Genomic DNA, 18,219 nt, shown 5'->3' on the forward strand with positions numbered 1-18,219 from the left:
CTTATTACAGAATCCTTGATATATAAAGAAGCATCACTTAAATTCAACCTTCAACAAATTATTAGTTAAAAACATTTAACTTGACAATAACTTTTTCCTATATCTATAAAAAAAGTTTTACCAATGGAGATATCAATCACTTAATTGGTTAGAAATAACTTTTACAAATCACCTAGTCTATATACACTGTGAAAGCAGATGATGACCATATTCATGCTTACTCCCTAACAAAATGCCTGACACATGACAGATAATAAATATACACTGAACAAATGATTAAAGGCAGCTCAAGCCCCAAAAAACAAAAATAAATTTCAATATAGAAACGTATCTTTTAATTACCTTTTTGTGAATGGAAGTTGAATCAACATTCGTAACTATGATATCCTTAAGTCTGGCAAACATGTCGGTCTGCTTTGGCCTCACAGAAATAGAGGCATCCATTCCTGTGGGAAACACAACACTTTTCACCTAATCCAAGTGAACTAATTTAGTGGTTTTTAATTCAATAATTAAGATAGAGAATAGATAAAAATTACTCACTATTAGACATATTAAAGGTAACAACTTTTCTTTTCTTTTTTTTTAACATCTTTACTGGAATATAATTGCTTTACAATGGTGTGTTAGTTTCTGCTTTACAACAAAGTGAATCAGTTATACATATACATATGTTCCCATATCTCTTCCCTCTTTTTTTTTGGCCATGCCAAGTGGCATGTGGGAATGTGGGATCTTAGTTCCCCGACCAGGGATACAACCCACGCCCCTTGCACTGGAAGCACAGAGTCTTAACCACTGGACCACCAGGGAAGTCCCAAAGGTAACAACTTCTATGTATGAGATACCTAAGAAAGATGATAACATCTTTAAGTGCTAGAAGCATCTCATACATAAACTTTGTGGAAATTTTAAAACAAAAGAAATCAAATGTCAAAGAAAATTAATCACAGGTCTCCAAACACAAGTATCCTGTGCATTACTAGTAAGATCAGAATTGGTCATTTATGATGACACCTAACATTTGTTAAACAGTTATTTTACAAACATTATATAATGAAAACTATTACTCTGAAAACTAAAGAATTGGAATTATAATTAAATATAATTTGATAAATAAATACTATTCTTTCTACAGTAAACTGTATCTAAAACACAATCTTTTAAAATTTCTCTCCAAAAAAATGTCATTCTCATAATTTCTAAAGGCATGATTTCTAAAACAACTCCTCAGAGTGAATGAGAGAATGCCTACAGCTAAGCCCCAAGAATGAACCTAAATCATTACCATGCTATGCATAAATAGATACTCAGTAACATTTGTTGAATGGAACTGATTTTCTAACCCCTTGTTAACTGCTTATTATGTACATACCAGGCACTTTTCTTAATACATGTAAATTTGTAAACTTAATCCTCATAACAATCCCATGAATAATTACTATAACTATCTCCATTTTACAGAAGAGGGAACTCAGGCATGGAAACATTAATTAATTTGCTCAAGGTCAGCCAGTAAGTGTTAGAGCCAAAATTTGAACCTTGGCAGGCTGGCTCCAGAACCCATGGTATAATCTGAACTCATCTTTATATCAGGCTGATGATGAGTAAAGCTTACAAAATTTCTTTTAGAAACTTCTCTTCCTGATGCTATATAAGCACAAAAGACAAGGGAAACAGGATAATGACATTTTCTTTACTCAGTGAGATGTTATGATATTCATTTCTCAGTTTAAAGTTATATTATTCTGAAAATGCAAACAGAACATGAGATTAAGCCTTAGACTTATTCTGAAAAATTTTTTAAACATAAGGAATGTCTCATATCAGTCATGAATCATGACAAATTTACTTCTAACATTTCAAAGCACATCTTTGAAAAGTTTGCAAGAATCTTCAATATAAGTAAGCCAAAAGACAACTCATGAGAAATCTACCATGCAACAAGCTCATTCTTCCTGAAGGTCTATGTAAAGAAACAGAAATACCTACACCAAGAAGAAGTTACTTACCATGTATTCTAATATCTGCAATATTACACTTCTGATCACAGACAAAGACATTAAATGCATTTAATTCAGCTATGACCTTTAAATCAAACACATCATCTTGAGAAGTGTTGCTGGATACTGAAAAGTAATAGAATCCTAGCGATTAGCAAAGTGCAAAGATGATATAACATAAAATAACCCCAAAATCACTAAAATAAAAGTACATTATGAACTATGAAGAACCAAAAAGGTCTCCATTAAGATTACATATAATTAATATTATTTTTAAATGCCAATCTGACAGAAAGTAGCATATTTCCATCCAAATTTTTTAAAAATAAAGGCAACGTTTACTAGCACCTTATAAGTATAATTTTGCTAGATGGAAACTTTACTATAATTTTTCTTGTGGGTAAAAAGGAAATCCCCTATATTAGAATTCTAAGATTCCATCAGAGCTAAATTTTGACTTGTAACTCCTTTTTATATCATATATTAGATCAAAGAAAAATATTTCATGAAAAATTGAAATAGTGATGACAGTAAAATATGTATTATTAACTATGACACATACATGTTATTAACTATAGAGACAACTTCCCTAGATTATATTATGTTTCTCCATGAAGAATCCTAAAAAACGTTCTATAAGAAATGAACATAAAGGGCTAAAGTTAAGAAAAAAACAAAAAATTATTTTATAATGTGTATTTGTGTCTGTGCACGTGTATAAAAATCACAATCAAATGGATTCCCTTAATCTATTTTAGTCTAGGTCCTGATTGATAAATTTAAGATATAATTTCCTAGAGATCTGTCTTGACTGAAGGAAACACTTTTTCCTATAAAACTGTAAAAGTATGGGGACATCAGTCCTTAATCACCGAGATGATAAAAGGGTTTTTTTTTTCCTTTAAGATTTAAAGTAGCAAAATCAAACCATAAAAAACAGCTATTTGGCATAACTAGAAGATTGTTTCTTTGGATTACTATTTTTTGTAGTTTATTGTGAGCTTAAACATTGCTTTTTCATTTATTCAACTGTGGGCATGTGCGTGTGTATGTATGTGTATGTTATGTAAGTATTTCCATGGATATTAATGTAACAAGTACATTAAAGACAAAGAAGGTAAAACTCTTTTACTCTAGTTTAATGCAAAAATACTGCTCTGCTCTGCTCCCTGGTTAAAAAAAAATCTCATCCTTGTATCAGATCTAATATTACTAACAGTTTTCACTTTAAAGATGCCAGTAATATAGATATAATACAACTAGGTAATGGTCTGAAAATTAAATTACCAGATGTTAGATACTCACATCATATGACATGAAAGAAAAATAATTAAAATGATATTTGGCTTAAAAATAGGCACATGTTCACTCACGCTACACCACATCTAATATTTCATGGCACAAATTGTGGCATGTGCCCATATCTATGTGACTTAAATACAGTTTTGGTTAGAAACCAAAGTGAGTCTGTCTCTTCCATGAGACTGTTCCTTTTGTGTTTTGCAAAGCTGAAAACTGTTGAGCACCAGGTAGTTTTAACTGACTGACTGAAATGGGCCTTTGTTACCATGCATGATTGTGTTCATATTTTAATTACTTCCTTTCTCACTTTCACTGGAGTGAAGGTTACAGAGACATCAATGCAAAGTATATACAACTTTATTTTACATAAAAGCTAGGCAGTGAAATCAAATATAAATACGTGATAAATATTAAACACTTATTTAAAATCTCTCACTAAATTACCCTATTATACCATAGGGATAAAATCTGCTTTCTTTTGAAACCAACCTCATCTGTCAAAGCAGCTAAAACATTAAGGTGATAAACAGTTATCTTAGCTTGAAAATACATGTTATTATATGATTATTAAAGTTCAGATAGAAAGTATTAAACCATGATTCAAAAGTTAATACCAGTTTTGGCAATGATACTTCTGGACTCCCCCGTAAGTGGCTTCATCTCCGATTCCTTCTTAGAAGGTTCAGAGGATGGAAAAGCAGATGATAAAAAATCCATGAAGGACAGTAAAGCTTCCAAATGAAGAACTAAGTTTAAGGATGAAAATGAAACCTAAGATAATGAACAATTAGAGAGGCAGATTTCAGATATGGAAACATTTTTAGGTCAAACCTCAGCGTATACAAGTAGTACAAGAATAGTTCAACTAAAGACTTCTTTTTTGAGAAACAACTCACTATTACTTTGTTAACCTTTACCAGACAATAAACCAACACTGCCCACTCCCACACCCAACGATAATTCTAACCTCAACGGAACTTGATAGGCTTTAAGTAAAGATACAATAAGTATTATCAGCCTTAGGTTGGTCGGTCCCCTTAAAGATAGTCCCAAGACAGACTATACAAGCTCAAATGGATGGTGACCAATGTCTGTACCGAGCCATATAGCCTTACCCTTAATTTTTTTCTAATCCTAAAGCCAATTCATTCAAATGTTTAATGCTTCCATCAACACTACGCCAAATAACCATAGTGAACAAAATTTCCTTAAAAAATATTTTATTTGTGTACAACAAGGAATCATTAATTTATATCTGGGAAACAAGGAGTCTTTTAGGAAATCAAATCAACTGTTGTAATAACTTTATTTCAACTCTCCATCCATTTCTTTTATCTACAAAATTAAACCTATTATTATTACCATCCTTATTCTAATTTTAGAGCTCACAATCTCAAAACTGAAGATGGCTTTGAAGCTAGATTTAATCATTACTATAATCTAACCTTATAGTGAATTAGAAAAGATTTACCTGAAGTCTTTGTTTGGTATTGTCATGGATGGTTTTAAATTCTGGTCCATCACTGTCTGCCTACAAATAATGGAGGATAAAGCCACTGGGTTACAAACACTAAAAATTCACACACTGAAAAAATATATATACATTCTTTACTTTTCAAAGTATGCTATGAAAACACTATAAACATATTTCTTAAAGGCAAAGAAGAACATGCCAAACATGACCACATAAGCATTTCTTATATTCTACAGAAGCAAAAACCCGAACTCCTTATCCTACTTGGGAGGAAATGCTAAAGGTAGGGGAAATTGTCAGTGTATTAGATTATAATAGATTTTGCTTCAAATTACAATGGAACTTTGTATACATCTACTTATTCAAAAACATAGGATTAACTCAGAAGTTTACTGAAATTATCTAGGATTGTCAGATGTTTGCATAAATCACTATAACCAACCAGTTTTAGGATGAAAAATTTTAGGGAAGAAAACCAAGATATTATATACAGGGGAATGACATAATTTCATATATGCAAATATTAAAGAATCCTAGAAATGAAACTACCTTTTTCAGTAACATTTTCAGAAGGGGTTCACCTGTTACATTAGAAGAGTTAATAATGTGAAGAGGTTCTCCTTTAGAGTCTAAAAGAGAAAAAAGAGAGGGTAGATTCATTATTAAGTCCTTTAGACATTTCAAATGTATTTGATAACAGACCAGCCAGTTACACAAATATACGTTTGTCAAAACTCAGAGTTGTATGCTAAAAAGGGTGAATTTTACTGTACATAAATCGTATCTCAATAAAGCTGGCTTTGAAAAAAAAATTAAAGAAACTCCAAAAAACACAAAAAAACCCAGCACTGGCCAATTATAAATGCTATAACATTTGGTACTACTGGTTTTACTTATTTGAACAAATCATAATATATTAAAGAACAAAGCTATAAAATACTTAAACTAGTGATTATTCTCAGTACAAGTTTGCTTTACTTAAAGTTACCCCATAGAGTTCCTATAAACTTTAAACACCCAGACCAACTTTAAAAGTTGGCTTGGTGCGGGGGCTTCCCTGATGGCACAGTGGTTAAGAGTCCGCCTGCCGATGCAGGGGACACGGGTTCATGCCCCGGTCCGGGAAGATCCCACATGCCGCGGAGCGGCTGGGCCCGTGAGCCATAGCCGCTGAGCCTGTGCATCCGGAGCCTGTGCTCCGCAACGGGAGAGGCCACAACAGTGAGAGGCCCACGTACCGTAAAAAAAAAAAAAAGTTGGCTTGGTGCAATTTAGAAAGTGAATTTGAAAGGCTGAAGAGACTACAAGGTGACGTTAAATTTTTCCTCTATATATTTCTGGGTTGTTTAATTTTTATTTTTTACAAGTATATATTAATGTCATTAAACACAAATAAAAAACACTTATGTAATTTTAAAATAAATAAAAAACCAAAGAAAAAAAGTTACTTCCTAGTAAATTAACTCACCTTTCAAAAAGGGTCCCTGGGCTCTATACCTGGGTATTGTTCTCAGAGCACAGTTATAATGTAATGTTGCTTTTCATAAGTACTGAAGTGTTATGTACCAAAGACATATGCCTCATTTTTCTTTTAGATATATTCTACTTTGTGCTAAATATTTAGATATAGACCTACTTTATGATAAATAACTACATAATGAATTTTAACTATCAAATTACTTCGTATTAATGTAATAAATTTAAATTAACTGATTATGGTGACACTAATAAATATGCTTCATGTTGATAAAAAGGTAGTGACCACCTGCCTATTACATGCACAATTTACAGAGACTATACTTCACACGTACCAGTGAACTCAAAGCATCGCATACTAATTTTTTTTAGATAAGCTTCAGCAGTCAGGTCGTAGGCTTTAACTCTAGCTTCCAGTCCAAGCTGCAGGACATTTAGTTCATGTAAAGGCCTTCCTTTCTTTTCTGCTTTTTCCATCAAAGTAATCATGACCTAGAAAAAGGTACCATTATTACCACAAACTATTTCACTAATATACATTGAAGATAAGTTAACAGTTTAATAATCATCCAGAATGATATTATCAAAATATTCACACAGCGTAAAGATGTTCACTTCTATTTGTGCCTGGAAATTACCTAGAGTTACTTACTTTGGAAGGCCCACTTACTTGTTCAGACTTTTAAAGCACTGTCACTATATTCTAATGGATTTCAAGATAGTTATGAAAAAAAAAAGTTGTTCTGCCTAATTCCCTGAAGTCCTAGTCTGATGGATGGTGTCAGACTAGATCTGAAAGTCAGAGATAAACAGTCAATTTTTAAACTACTCCTAAGGCAAGGTTTCTCAACCTTGGCACCACTGACATCTGGGGCTGGATAATTCTTTCCAGTGGGGAGTAGTCCCATGTGCTGTAGGCTGTTTAGTGGCATCACTGGCCTCTACCCACTGGTTGCCAATAGCCCACTCTCTCTCTGGATAGTGACAACCAAAAATGTCTTCAGACAATGCTAATTATCAGCTTGAGGGGAGGATGCAAATTGCTTCCCCCAACCCTAATCACTGTCCTAAGGGAAGGGAACTGTAATTATATGTATTACAAATAATATTAAAAAGGACTTACAGGTTTTCTATGTACATATGTTAATGAAACCCATCTGCAAATAGAATTATTCATTTATCAATGTTTCAATTATCAAAGCCTAAAAATCTTCAATAACTGTAACATTAACCAGAAAAACAGCAGAGGTTTAGCATGAAGGAAGTTAGTTTCAAAACATATATTTCAGATAAAAAAAGTAGCACTCATTTGTTTAAAAGTTTATTATTTTTGACTCAAAGATAGAACATAACCTCTACACAGCTATTTAACGATGAAGGGATTTTGGAGAAAGTTCTTCTAAGTCCCTGTATCCGCGATGCTTTCCCACATACACACGTGTATGCCTGTCCCTCTTTCTACCCTGTCCCAGCCCCTTACCTTCTTCTTCCTTAAAAATTCAACTAAATCTCACTTCTTCCAGGTAATCTTCCCTGACTCTTTCAGACTGCTTCGATGCCCTCTTCCTACCATCACTGCCACAAGCTCCCTGGGCACATTTTTAATGGGCGTACTTAACAAAAATTTTAATTGTTTTCTTGTTTGAGTTCAGAGTTTATGTCTTTTACTTCTGTATCCTTAGTACTTAGTACATGCAATGAGTATCTGTTATGTGTGTGAACACAGAAGAGGAAAATTCATTTAACCTTATCTTAAGAATCTGCAGATGGAAAGCAGGTAATTGTAATATAACATTTTTTAAATATAGGCATATTGTGTTTTATTATTCTATTAATGGTTTCTAAAATTTGCGAAGAATTTCTCTGTCATTTTTCCCTTTCCTGCCTTCCCTATATAAAATCCAAAGCAGGCCACATTCCAACTGTCCTAAAATCATTTGAAAAGCCTGTTACAGGGCATTTACCATTTTCTCTGTAAATATTATATCCCCCAAATATAACTCATCGTTAGCAAACTCTCAAATTTTTAAACATTTCTACATACAAATTACAAATAGCCTTTGTAAGCTTTTTCTATCCATATCAATAATCTACAAGTTTAATTTATTAGAGGTAATTCCAAATATCCATTATTTGTCCACCTTTTATAAAAACAGATGAAAATTACACACCTCTTTGATTTCAAATTTCAGCAGCATATTAATGATGTCTACAGATCGAATTTCCTCCACTCCAGCTGTTAAACTATCTTGTGAAACATGCATATCTTGTTTTAATGTAGAGATTTCAAGTGGCTCTTTAGTTTCATCTAAAGATGTTTAAAAGAAATTCATTCACTTCTATTCACACATTTCTTACATGAATACTCAACAAGGACTTATACAAGTACTCTGGACTTGGTTCAGGCATTGAAAATCCACAAATCAGTCATACACAGCTCTAGCCCTTAGAAAGCTCATGGCTTAGTAGAAGAAACATATATACTTAAAATACAAACAAAATAAGAAGGCCCCACCTAGTCACATTAAATGGACAAATGTTAATAGTCTCTAGATAAAGTACGTAGAAAGCACAGAACTAAGCATGACACTGTCATGAGAAGGTCAAGAAAGTTTTAACAGGAGAGTTATAATTCAAGTAGAACTGAAGGAGCTCCTCACACAGAGAAGAATAAAATAAGAGGTAGTAGAAAACCCACAGAGAGATAACACATCAGGATAGGTTTTGCAAACAGAATGGAGTTTGATATGGTTACATCATAAGGAGGATAATAAGAGCTAAGGCTTGATATGAAAGAAGCGGGGGGGGGTGAGTTAAAGGCTCTTACGCCATACCAAGAATCAAAAGTAAAACCATATGAATATGATGACCCTGTTGTCCTGAAATTCACGCATCCTGAAATGCAGTAAAATTGCTTTCTAAACTGTAATACACAACACTAATAATAGCTATCACTTGCAAAGTTCTTAACCTCTGTGTTGGATGTTGTGCTAACAGATGTTCACGGACTATCTCATTTAACTCTTATAACAACACTTTAAGGTAAAACCTTTACATTGTCTTTATTTCACATATGAGCAAATTGAGGTCCAGACAGATTCAGTACCTTGCCTAGTGTTTTCCATATGGAAAACCACTGCTGTTAGTTACTACCTTTGAGAAAGCAATGCACAGGGCAAGGTTTCTTAAGTATCATCTTATTTCAGCACTGTTCCAAACATAATGTGACTGAGGGAAAATAATTCTACCAAATATTTTCCTTCTACAAAACAATTCCTGGAACAGGCAAAGATTTCTTAAATAGGAAATAAAAAGCACTGATCATTTTTTAAAATTGTGTATTAGAATTCATTAAAATTAACTAATTCTATTAAAAGAAAACCTATTAAGAGAGAGTGAAAAGGTAAAGCACTGATAGGGAGAAGATATTTCTACACATAAACTAACATGTATACATATAACACATATAACCAGCAAAGGGCTCCTAACCAGAATGAATAAACAACTCCTATACACCAATTAGAAAAAAGACCATAACTCAATAAAAATAATGGTCAACAGACTTGAATGATCATGTCATAAAAGAGGATATCCAAACGGCATATGAAAAGGTTTTCAATTTCATTAGTTACCAGGGAACAAATAAAAACCATAGAGATACTACTATATAACCACCAGGATGGCTAAATTTTACAAGACTGAGGATAGCAAGTACTGGTGAGAATGTGAAACAACTGGAACTCTCATACATTGCTAGTAGGAAAGTAAATTGGTTCAACCACTTGGAAAACTGTTCAATATAGCCTGGCGTAAGTTACTGAAGCGAAATGTAAGCTAACATATGACCTGGTAATTCTACTCCTAGCTATATGTCCAAAAGAAAACAGTATATAAGTGTACCGAAAGACTGTACAATGACATTCATAGCAATTTCACTCATGATAGTCAAATACTGGAAACAGGAATAAGAACAACTAGCGCTACAGACATCAACACAGATGAATCCCACAAAATGTTGAATGAAAGAAGCCAAGGGATCCGCGCGTGGCAGCGCTGCGGCCGCGCAGGTCTCTTCCGAGCCCCAGAAGGGCCGCGACGGCCCACCCCGCGCTCGCGGTCGCGCTGCTCCCCTCGCCACGAGGAGGGAGAAGGCTCGGGGCGGCGCGGGTGCCTGCCGCCCTCCGAGGGGGCCGTGGCGACGGGGCGCGGGGGCTCTGGCCCAGGCCTGTGCCCACCCCCCCACCCCGCCCGAAGCCGCACGCGGCCCTCGAGCCCCCGACCCCGAGTTCGTGACGCGAAGCTCCAAAATCCCCGGCAAGGCTCGGCCGAGGCACGAGCTCGGGCCCGCTCTCACGGAGGTACAAATGATGGAAAATGGATACCTCGCCCCAGAGACAGATGAAGATGATCTTTAGTCTGGCTATAATGACTACAGTCCAACCTATGATACTGAGGAACTGGAGAATGACACAGCTTTTCAGCAAGCTGTGAGAACTAGTCATGGGAGAAGACCTCCCGTAACTGCTAAAATACCAAGCACAGCGGTTGCTAGACCTGTAGCTACTGGGTATGGGTCCAAGACATCCCCGGCATCGTCAGTGGGAAGACCAATGCAGGGGCTCTTCAGGATGCAGTTACTAGACCCATGAGAGCAGTGAGGGCAGCTGGTTTTACCAAAGCAGCTTTGAGAGGCTCTGCGTTCGACCCCCTCGGTCAGTCGTGGGGCCCTGCACCGCCCCTGGAGGCCAGGAACGAAGACAGCCGAGAAGAAAAGATGAGACAAGTAGAGAAGAAAGTAAATGAGTCAGTAGAAGAAAGCTGTATTGCTAACAGTCGTGGAGAGTTAAAATTGGCCTTAGAAAAGGCAAAAGATGCAGGAAGAAAAGAGAGAGTCCTGGTGAGACAAGGAGAACAAGTTACAAGTCCAGAAAACATCAATTTGGATTTAACTTAATCAGTTCTTTTCAATTTGGCCAGTCACTATTCAGCTAATGAAATGTATGCTGAAGCACCAAACACCTATCAAGTTACAGTGAAAAATAAGATGTTTAGCAATGCAGGATGGTTGAAAGTGAATATGGGAAATATTTATTTAAAGCTAAGAAATTATTCCAAAGCCATTAAATTGTACCAAATAGCCTTAGATCAAATTCCAAGTGTCCATAAAGAAATGAGGATTAAAATTATGCAGAACATTGGAGTTACATTTATTAAAACTGGGCAGTATTCAGATGCCATTAATTTATTTGAGCACATAATGAGTATGGCACCAAATCTGAAGGCAGGCTTCAACCTAATTCTTAGTTACTTTGCTGTTGGAGACCGAGAAAAAAATGAAGAAGGCATTCCAAAACTTGATTGCTGTTCCATTAGAAACTGATGAAGATGATAAATACATTTCACCAAGTGATGACCCACATACTAGTTCAGTGATTGAATCTATAAAAAATGATCATCTAAGGCAAACAGAACGTGAAAGGAAAGACATGGCAGAAAAATACATCATGACAGTTGCAAAACTCATTGCTCCTGTAATTGAAACATCCTTTGCTGTAGGTTATGATTGGTGTGTTGAAGTTGTGAAAGCTTCTCAGTATGTAGAGCTGGCAAATGATCTGGAAATAACGCAATTACATACCTGAGACAAAAGGACTTTAATCAAGCTGTAGAGACCATTAAAATGTTTGAAAAAAAGGACAGTAGAGTGAAGAGTGCAGCTGCACCCAACCTCTCATTCCTGTATTATTTGGAAAATGAATTTGCAAAAGCCGGTAGCTATGCAGACTTAGCTATGAACTCTGACAAGATATAATCCGTCAGCTCTTACTCATAAAGGGAATACAGTTTTTGCAAATGGTGATTATGAGAAGGCAGCTGAATTCTAAAATGAGGCTCTAAGAAATGATTCTTCTTGTACTAAAGCATTTTATAATATTGGCCTTACGTATAAGAAGCTAAACCAGCTTGATGAAGCTTTGGACTGTTTCCTGAAACTTCACGCAATCCTAAGAGACAGCACCCAAGTCCTTTACCAGATAGCAAATGTATACGAATTAATGGAAGATCCCAATCAAGCTATGGAATGGTTAATTCAGCTGATCAGTGTTGTTCCAACTGACTCCAGAGCTTTCTCTAAACTGGGAGGATTATATGACACTGAGGGGGATAAATTCCAAGCATTCCAATATTACTAGGAGTCATATAGGTATTTCCCGTCCAACACTGAAGTCAACGAGTGGCTCGCGGCCTATTACATTGAAACCCAGTTTTGTGAAAAAGCCATTCAGTACTTTGAAAGAGCTTCTCTTATACAGCCTACACAGGTGAAATGGCAACTGATGGTAGCTAGTTGTTTTAGAAGAAGTGGTAACTACCAAAAAGCATTAGATACTTACAAAGATATTCACAGAAATTTTCCAGAAAATGTTGAATGTCTACGTTTCTTGGTACATCTCTGCACAAACAGAGATGGATTAAAAGAAGTTCAAGAATATGCAACAAAACTCAAGAGATTGGAAAAAATGAAAGAAATCAGGGAACAGCACATCAAGTCTGGCAGGAGAGACAGGAGCGCTGGCAGTGACAGTGGCCAGAACTGTGGCTCCGGTAGTAGAGGCAAGCGGCTCAGCGCCCAGCTCCAAGCCCTGCCTGGGACAGACGAGCCTTATGAGAGCAGCAGTAACAAGGAGCTAGATGCCTCCTATGGGATCCGCTTGGCCCGCAAATAGAAAGACCCAAAACCGCAGCCAAAAAGAGAGTCAATGAGGATGATTTTGCTGATGAACAGTTAGGAGATGATTTGCTTCCAAAATAATATATATTTTAATATATTATTTATTAAAGGAAAGAAATTGCCTTACAAGAGAATACTCATGTTAAAGTTTGGATTAAATACCCAAACTTTAATTTTGCACACTGTCAAAATTTTAAATAAGTGTATTCTGTTCTATGAGTATGGATTTAGATTTTGTTTTGCTTTTAATGGAATAAAAACATGTGAAAATAAAAAAAAAAGAAAGAAGCCAAAAATGAAAGTAAATTCTCTATGATTCCATTTATATGAAATTCAAAAAGAGGCAAAATTAATGTATAATATTACAAATCAGAATGGTACTTAATTCTGGGTGGATTCAGGGGCAGGGTGGGTGTTTGGTATTGATTGGTAAAGGCATAGGGAGAGCTCTAGGGTGCAGTGCTGGAAATGTTCTATACCTTAATCATGGTGATTACACTGGTGTAGCCATATATAAAAATCCACTGAATTGTACACTGAAGATTTGCACACTTTACTATATGTATTAACATACTGTAAAAAAGGTTTTTCGCCCCTAGTATTTTGTGTTTTTTCTGAGACACAATTGACATGTAATATTACATTAGTTTCAGGTAAAAAAAAGTTTTTCAAAATTGAAAAAATACAGTGAGATACCATTTTTCACTCAGCAGCAAACTGGTAAAAATTTTTAAATCTGATAATACACTGTGTTAGAAAAAGCACAGAAAAACCACCTGATGGGGGTACAAAATGAGTATAAGTTCTATGGGGGTCAACTGGCAAATCTGTCAAAATGTTAATAAAATTAATTTTATTAAATGTATTGATTGAATTCAATTATTATTTTAATTTAATAAAAACTAAATACCCTTTAACCCAGCAGTCCTGGTATTTCCCCTACAGATAAATGCACTTTTACATGCACTTGTAAAAGTGTATGTACAAGGATATTTAATGCAACATAGTAAGAGTGAAAGACTGAAAACCACCTAAAATGTCCATCAATAGCGACTTGCTAACTAAATTATGATACTTCAACAGAATTTAATACCAAGCAGCCATTAGAAAGAATGAGTCGGATCTATACACAGCATATATATAGATATGGAATGAACACCAAGATACACTGTGTATGTGTATATGTGTACATATAAAACAGCTTAAAAAATAATTCTGGTAGTTACTTTGCCTTTAAGGACCACTGTATCTAATAATTTAAATACTATTTTCATTTTTATTGCTGTACAATTTTTTCAGTATCTTTGTTCAGTGGTAATTTATCAACCACTTCACTTTGTACAGCTAAAAATCAGATCAAGGGACTTCCCTGGCAGTCCAGTGGTTAGGAGTCCGCACTTCCACTGCAGGGGGCATGGGTTCGATCCCTGGTCAAGGAACTAACATCCTGCATGCCACACAGTATGGCCAAAAATAGATTTTTTTAATTTTTAAAAAAATTAAAAAATAAAAGTCAGATCAAGTATGCTACATAGCCTAGTGCCAACTTAAAATGTTTTTTTCTCTATACATGCAAGTTCAAAAATTTTTCCAGGAATTCACCAATGATCTGAAACCCTTCTTTATGGCCTCCTCCTAACTCATGCAACTTAGAAATAACTGACTTTACTCAACTTAAAAGCAAACTATGGTTTTATTCAATAGCATCTTATTTGTTTTCTTGGTAATACAAATCGCAATTTGTAAATATATGTTTACTTCATTTTTATTGTTTGTCTCCTCTACAAAATTGTAAAAAAACATTTATTACACCACCTACAGTCAACCTCTTACCTGTCTCTTGCACTCTTGGTTTCACTTTATTCAAGTCTTCAGTAGCCTCACCAAGATTTTCTGCTAGTATTCTAAATAAAAGATTAAGATCTTCTTGATTTAGATTAACCTGTGAAATATGATGTTCCAAGAAAAGATAAAGATATTTCATTTTAAAATGAAACAATTTTAATATGGAAAACAAATCCTTAGTAACAAAACACTAAGGACAGGATACTCTTAACATTGACTAAAAAATTATATAATCACTGTACACTCAAGTATTTCACTACTTATTTCATGTTAAAAATTTCATTTTCAGGGGCTTCCCTGGTGGCGCAGTGGTTGCGCGTCCGCCCGCCGATGCAGGGGAACCGGGTTCGCGCCCCGGTCTGGGAGGATCCCACGTGCCGCGGAGCGGCTGGGCCCGTGGGCCATGGCCGCTGAGCCTGCGCGTCCGGAGCCTGTGCTCCGCAACGGGAGGGGCCACAACAGAGGGAGGCCCACATACCACAAAAAAAAAAAAAAAATTCATTTTCAAATATAAGAGTGTTTGAAGAAAAACAATGTGACTTACAAGTCAATATTAGTTTCAACTACTTAACCAATATGACCCTTAGTGAAAGTTAATAATTATTAAAGAAATCAGATCACTTTTTTTAATAAGTGACTTTCAGAATACACATAAATTCCACTTTTTAAACAATAACAATTTCAATGTAATAAAAAGGCCACCTTCAATATGAAAAATAGGCATTTCACTCAATGCTATAATTATCTGAGGGGTACTCAGATATCCCTAAAATAAAAGGGTATGTATATAATATATAGAATGAGCTATAATTATAATACACTAATAAATAATTTACAAACAGATCTCTGCTAACGCATACACATAACAAATTTAAAAGCTAAGTAACATTTAACTGAAGATTAAATTTTACTAAAATTAATAAAGATCCTGTTGGACAATATCACACTGAAATTTTCCTTACAATTATCAGTAAAAATTCCACATTTCATTTAGATTTATAATGAGAAAGTTTTCAGAGTCTGAACTTTCAATAAGAAAGTTTTTTTCTGGGACTTCCCTGGTGGCACAGTGGTTAAGAATCCGCATGCCAATGCAGGGGACACGGGTTCGAGCCCTGGTCCGGGAAGATCCACATGCCGCGGAGCAACTAAGCCCGTGTGCCACAACTACTGAGCCTGTGCTCTAGAGCCTGTGAGCCACAACTACTGAAGCCCGCATGCCTACAGCCCGTGCTCCACAAGAGAAGCCACCACAATGAGAAGCCCACGTGCCGCAACTAGAGAAAGCCCGCGTGCAGCAATGAAGACCCAGTGCAAAAATAAATAAATTTTAAAAATAATTTTTTAAAAAAAGTTTTTTTCACTCATATACTCACATTCATTGACTCAAGATGACCTTTAATTTCCACAACAGGTATCTTGTGGTACCAAGATGCAGCTAGATTCCGATTTACAGACAACTCCAAATTAATTGGATGCAACAGCTGAATATCAGGATGGGAGATGCCTGGCTGGACTAAGCCCGTGTGCCACAACTACTGAGCCTGTGCTCTAGAGCCTGTGAGCCACAACTACTGAAGCCCGCATGCCTACAGCCCGTGCTCCACAAGAGAAGCCACCACAATGAGAAGCCCACGTACCGCAACTAGAGAAAGCCCGCGTGCAGCAATGAAGACCCAGTGCAAAAATAAATAAATTTTAAAAATAATTTTTTAAAAAAAGTTTTTTTCACTCATATACTCACATTCATTGACTCAAGATGACCTTTAATTTCCACAACAGGTATCTTGTGGTACCAAGATGCAGCTAGATTCCGATTTACAGACAACTCCAAATTAATTGGATGCAACAGCTGAATATCAGGATGGGAGATGCCTGGCTGGAACACTGTCCTAATGAAAAATATAATTGATATATATGCATAAACATAGGGGTAAATGCAACATATCATTAAAAAAAACATGAAGCCCAAATTTGCTGCTCTAAACATTGATTTGAAACAATGCTGTTTTAGTGTTTTCTAAACTTGGTCTATAATTAATTTAATCTACAATATACTAGCATGGACAGATTAAAACACAGCTGTCCCTTGAACAACACGGGGGACTAGGGTGACGACCCCTCCATGCAATCATGTAACCTATAGTTTGCCCTTCATATTTCAGTTCCTCTGTATATGCAGTTCCTCCATAACCACAGTTCTAAACAACCACAGGTTGTATAATACTGTTATTTACCACTAGAAAAAAAAATCTGCGCATAAGCAGAACCATGAAGTTCAAACCCATGCTGTTGAAGGGTCAACTGTATATGATATACAATTAGCCTTTAAGAAAACTTTTTTCTTTAAACAGAAGATAGATGACAACCTGAGTAAATTTTGAAAAGAAACTGATATTTTTGAAGCTATGGGGGAAATCAAAAATACAGTTGTTCAAGGACTGATATGTGTGCTGGTACAGAGATTAGAGAAAAAAATGGCAAGATGAAAAGGAAGCTATTTCTAAGTTTATAAAGCTCTTCAACCAGGATTCTTTTCTGGACTTGTCTTATAATCATTCTTTTTGTATTCAAGATAATTAAATCTCCTTGGATGGGGTAGAAAATGATTTTAAAATGAAAATACACACTTTCAAATGTCCTCTGGTAGAGCCCTAGAGATACATCATTACTTTACACAGCATTCCTGCCAAAAATGTATAAGCGCAATTAAATCATGAGAAATCACTCAGACAAAACTAAATTGAGAGTCATTCTATGAAACTAGACTGAACTCTTCAAAACTGTCATCATCATGAAAAACAGAGAAAGGCTGAAGAACTATCCCAGAATAAATGTTTATCAGTACAGAAAACCCCCCTCACTAATATAGGATACAATTAAATGCCACATGTTATCCTGGATTGGGGGGAAAATTCTTGAAATAACTGGTAAAATCTGAATATTGAATGCATATTAGATAATAGATTATATCAATGTTAAATTTCCAGAATTTGATAATTGTGGTTATTATGTAAGAGGATTAATGTCCTTGTTCTTAGGAGACACATGCTAAAGCTCTTTGGGGCAAAGGGTTAAGATATCTATTCTCAAATGGTTTAGCAAAAAATGTTTTAATTTCCAATTATAAAATAAATCTTGGGGATGTAACATATAGGATGGTGACTATAGTTAATAACACTGTACTGTATATTTGAAAGTTGCTAAGAGCATATATCTTAAAAGTTCTCATAACAAGAAAAATATTTTCTGTAGGGCTTCCCTGGTGGCACAGTGGTTGAGAATCCACCTGCCGATGAAGGGGACACGGGTTTGTGCCCCCGTCCGGGCAGATCCCACATGCCGCGGAGTGGCTGGGCCCGTGAGCCATGGCCGCTGAGCCTGCG

The 18,219-nt window shown here is 35.6% G+C and overlaps 1 protein-coding gene and 1 pseudogene across 2 annotated transcripts in view; one reads left to right on the forward strand and one right to left on the reverse strand.

The window, feature by feature from the left end:
* Positions 1-18,219, reverse strand: part of VPS13C (vacuolar protein sorting 13 homolog C) — a 182,326-nt gene that overhangs the window by 73,741 nt on the left and 90,366 nt on the right. For both annotated transcript variants that reach the window (XM_024128742.3, XM_028494846.2), the window contains exons 34-42: positions 16,578-16,725; positions 14,822-14,930; positions 8,427-8,563; positions 6,591-6,747; positions 5,329-5,408; positions 4,777-4,836; positions 3,920-4,076; positions 2,013-2,129; positions 343-446 (exon numbers count right to left, since the gene is read on the reverse strand). In XM_024128742.3, coding sequence (XP_023984510.1) covers positions 343-446; positions 2,013-2,129; positions 3,920-4,076; positions 4,777-4,836; positions 5,329-5,408; positions 6,591-6,747; positions 8,427-8,563; positions 14,822-14,930; positions 16,578-16,725 — 1,069 coding nt within the window. The remainder of the gene's footprint in view (positions 1-342; positions 447-2,012; positions 2,130-3,919; positions 4,077-4,776; positions 4,837-5,328; positions 5,409-6,590; positions 6,748-8,426; positions 8,564-14,821; positions 14,931-16,577; positions 16,726-18,219) is intronic.
* Positions 10,620-13,069, forward strand: LOC102976030 (intraflagellar transport protein 88 homolog; annotated as a pseudogene).

Source organism: Physeter macrocephalus, chromosome 11, assembly GCF_002837175.3.
Source record: "Physeter macrocephalus isolate SW-GA chromosome 11, ASM283717v5, whole genome shotgun sequence".
In the NCBI taxonomy this organism is placed as follows: domain Eukaryota; kingdom Metazoa; phylum Chordata; class Mammalia; order Artiodactyla; family Physeteridae; genus Physeter; species Physeter macrocephalus.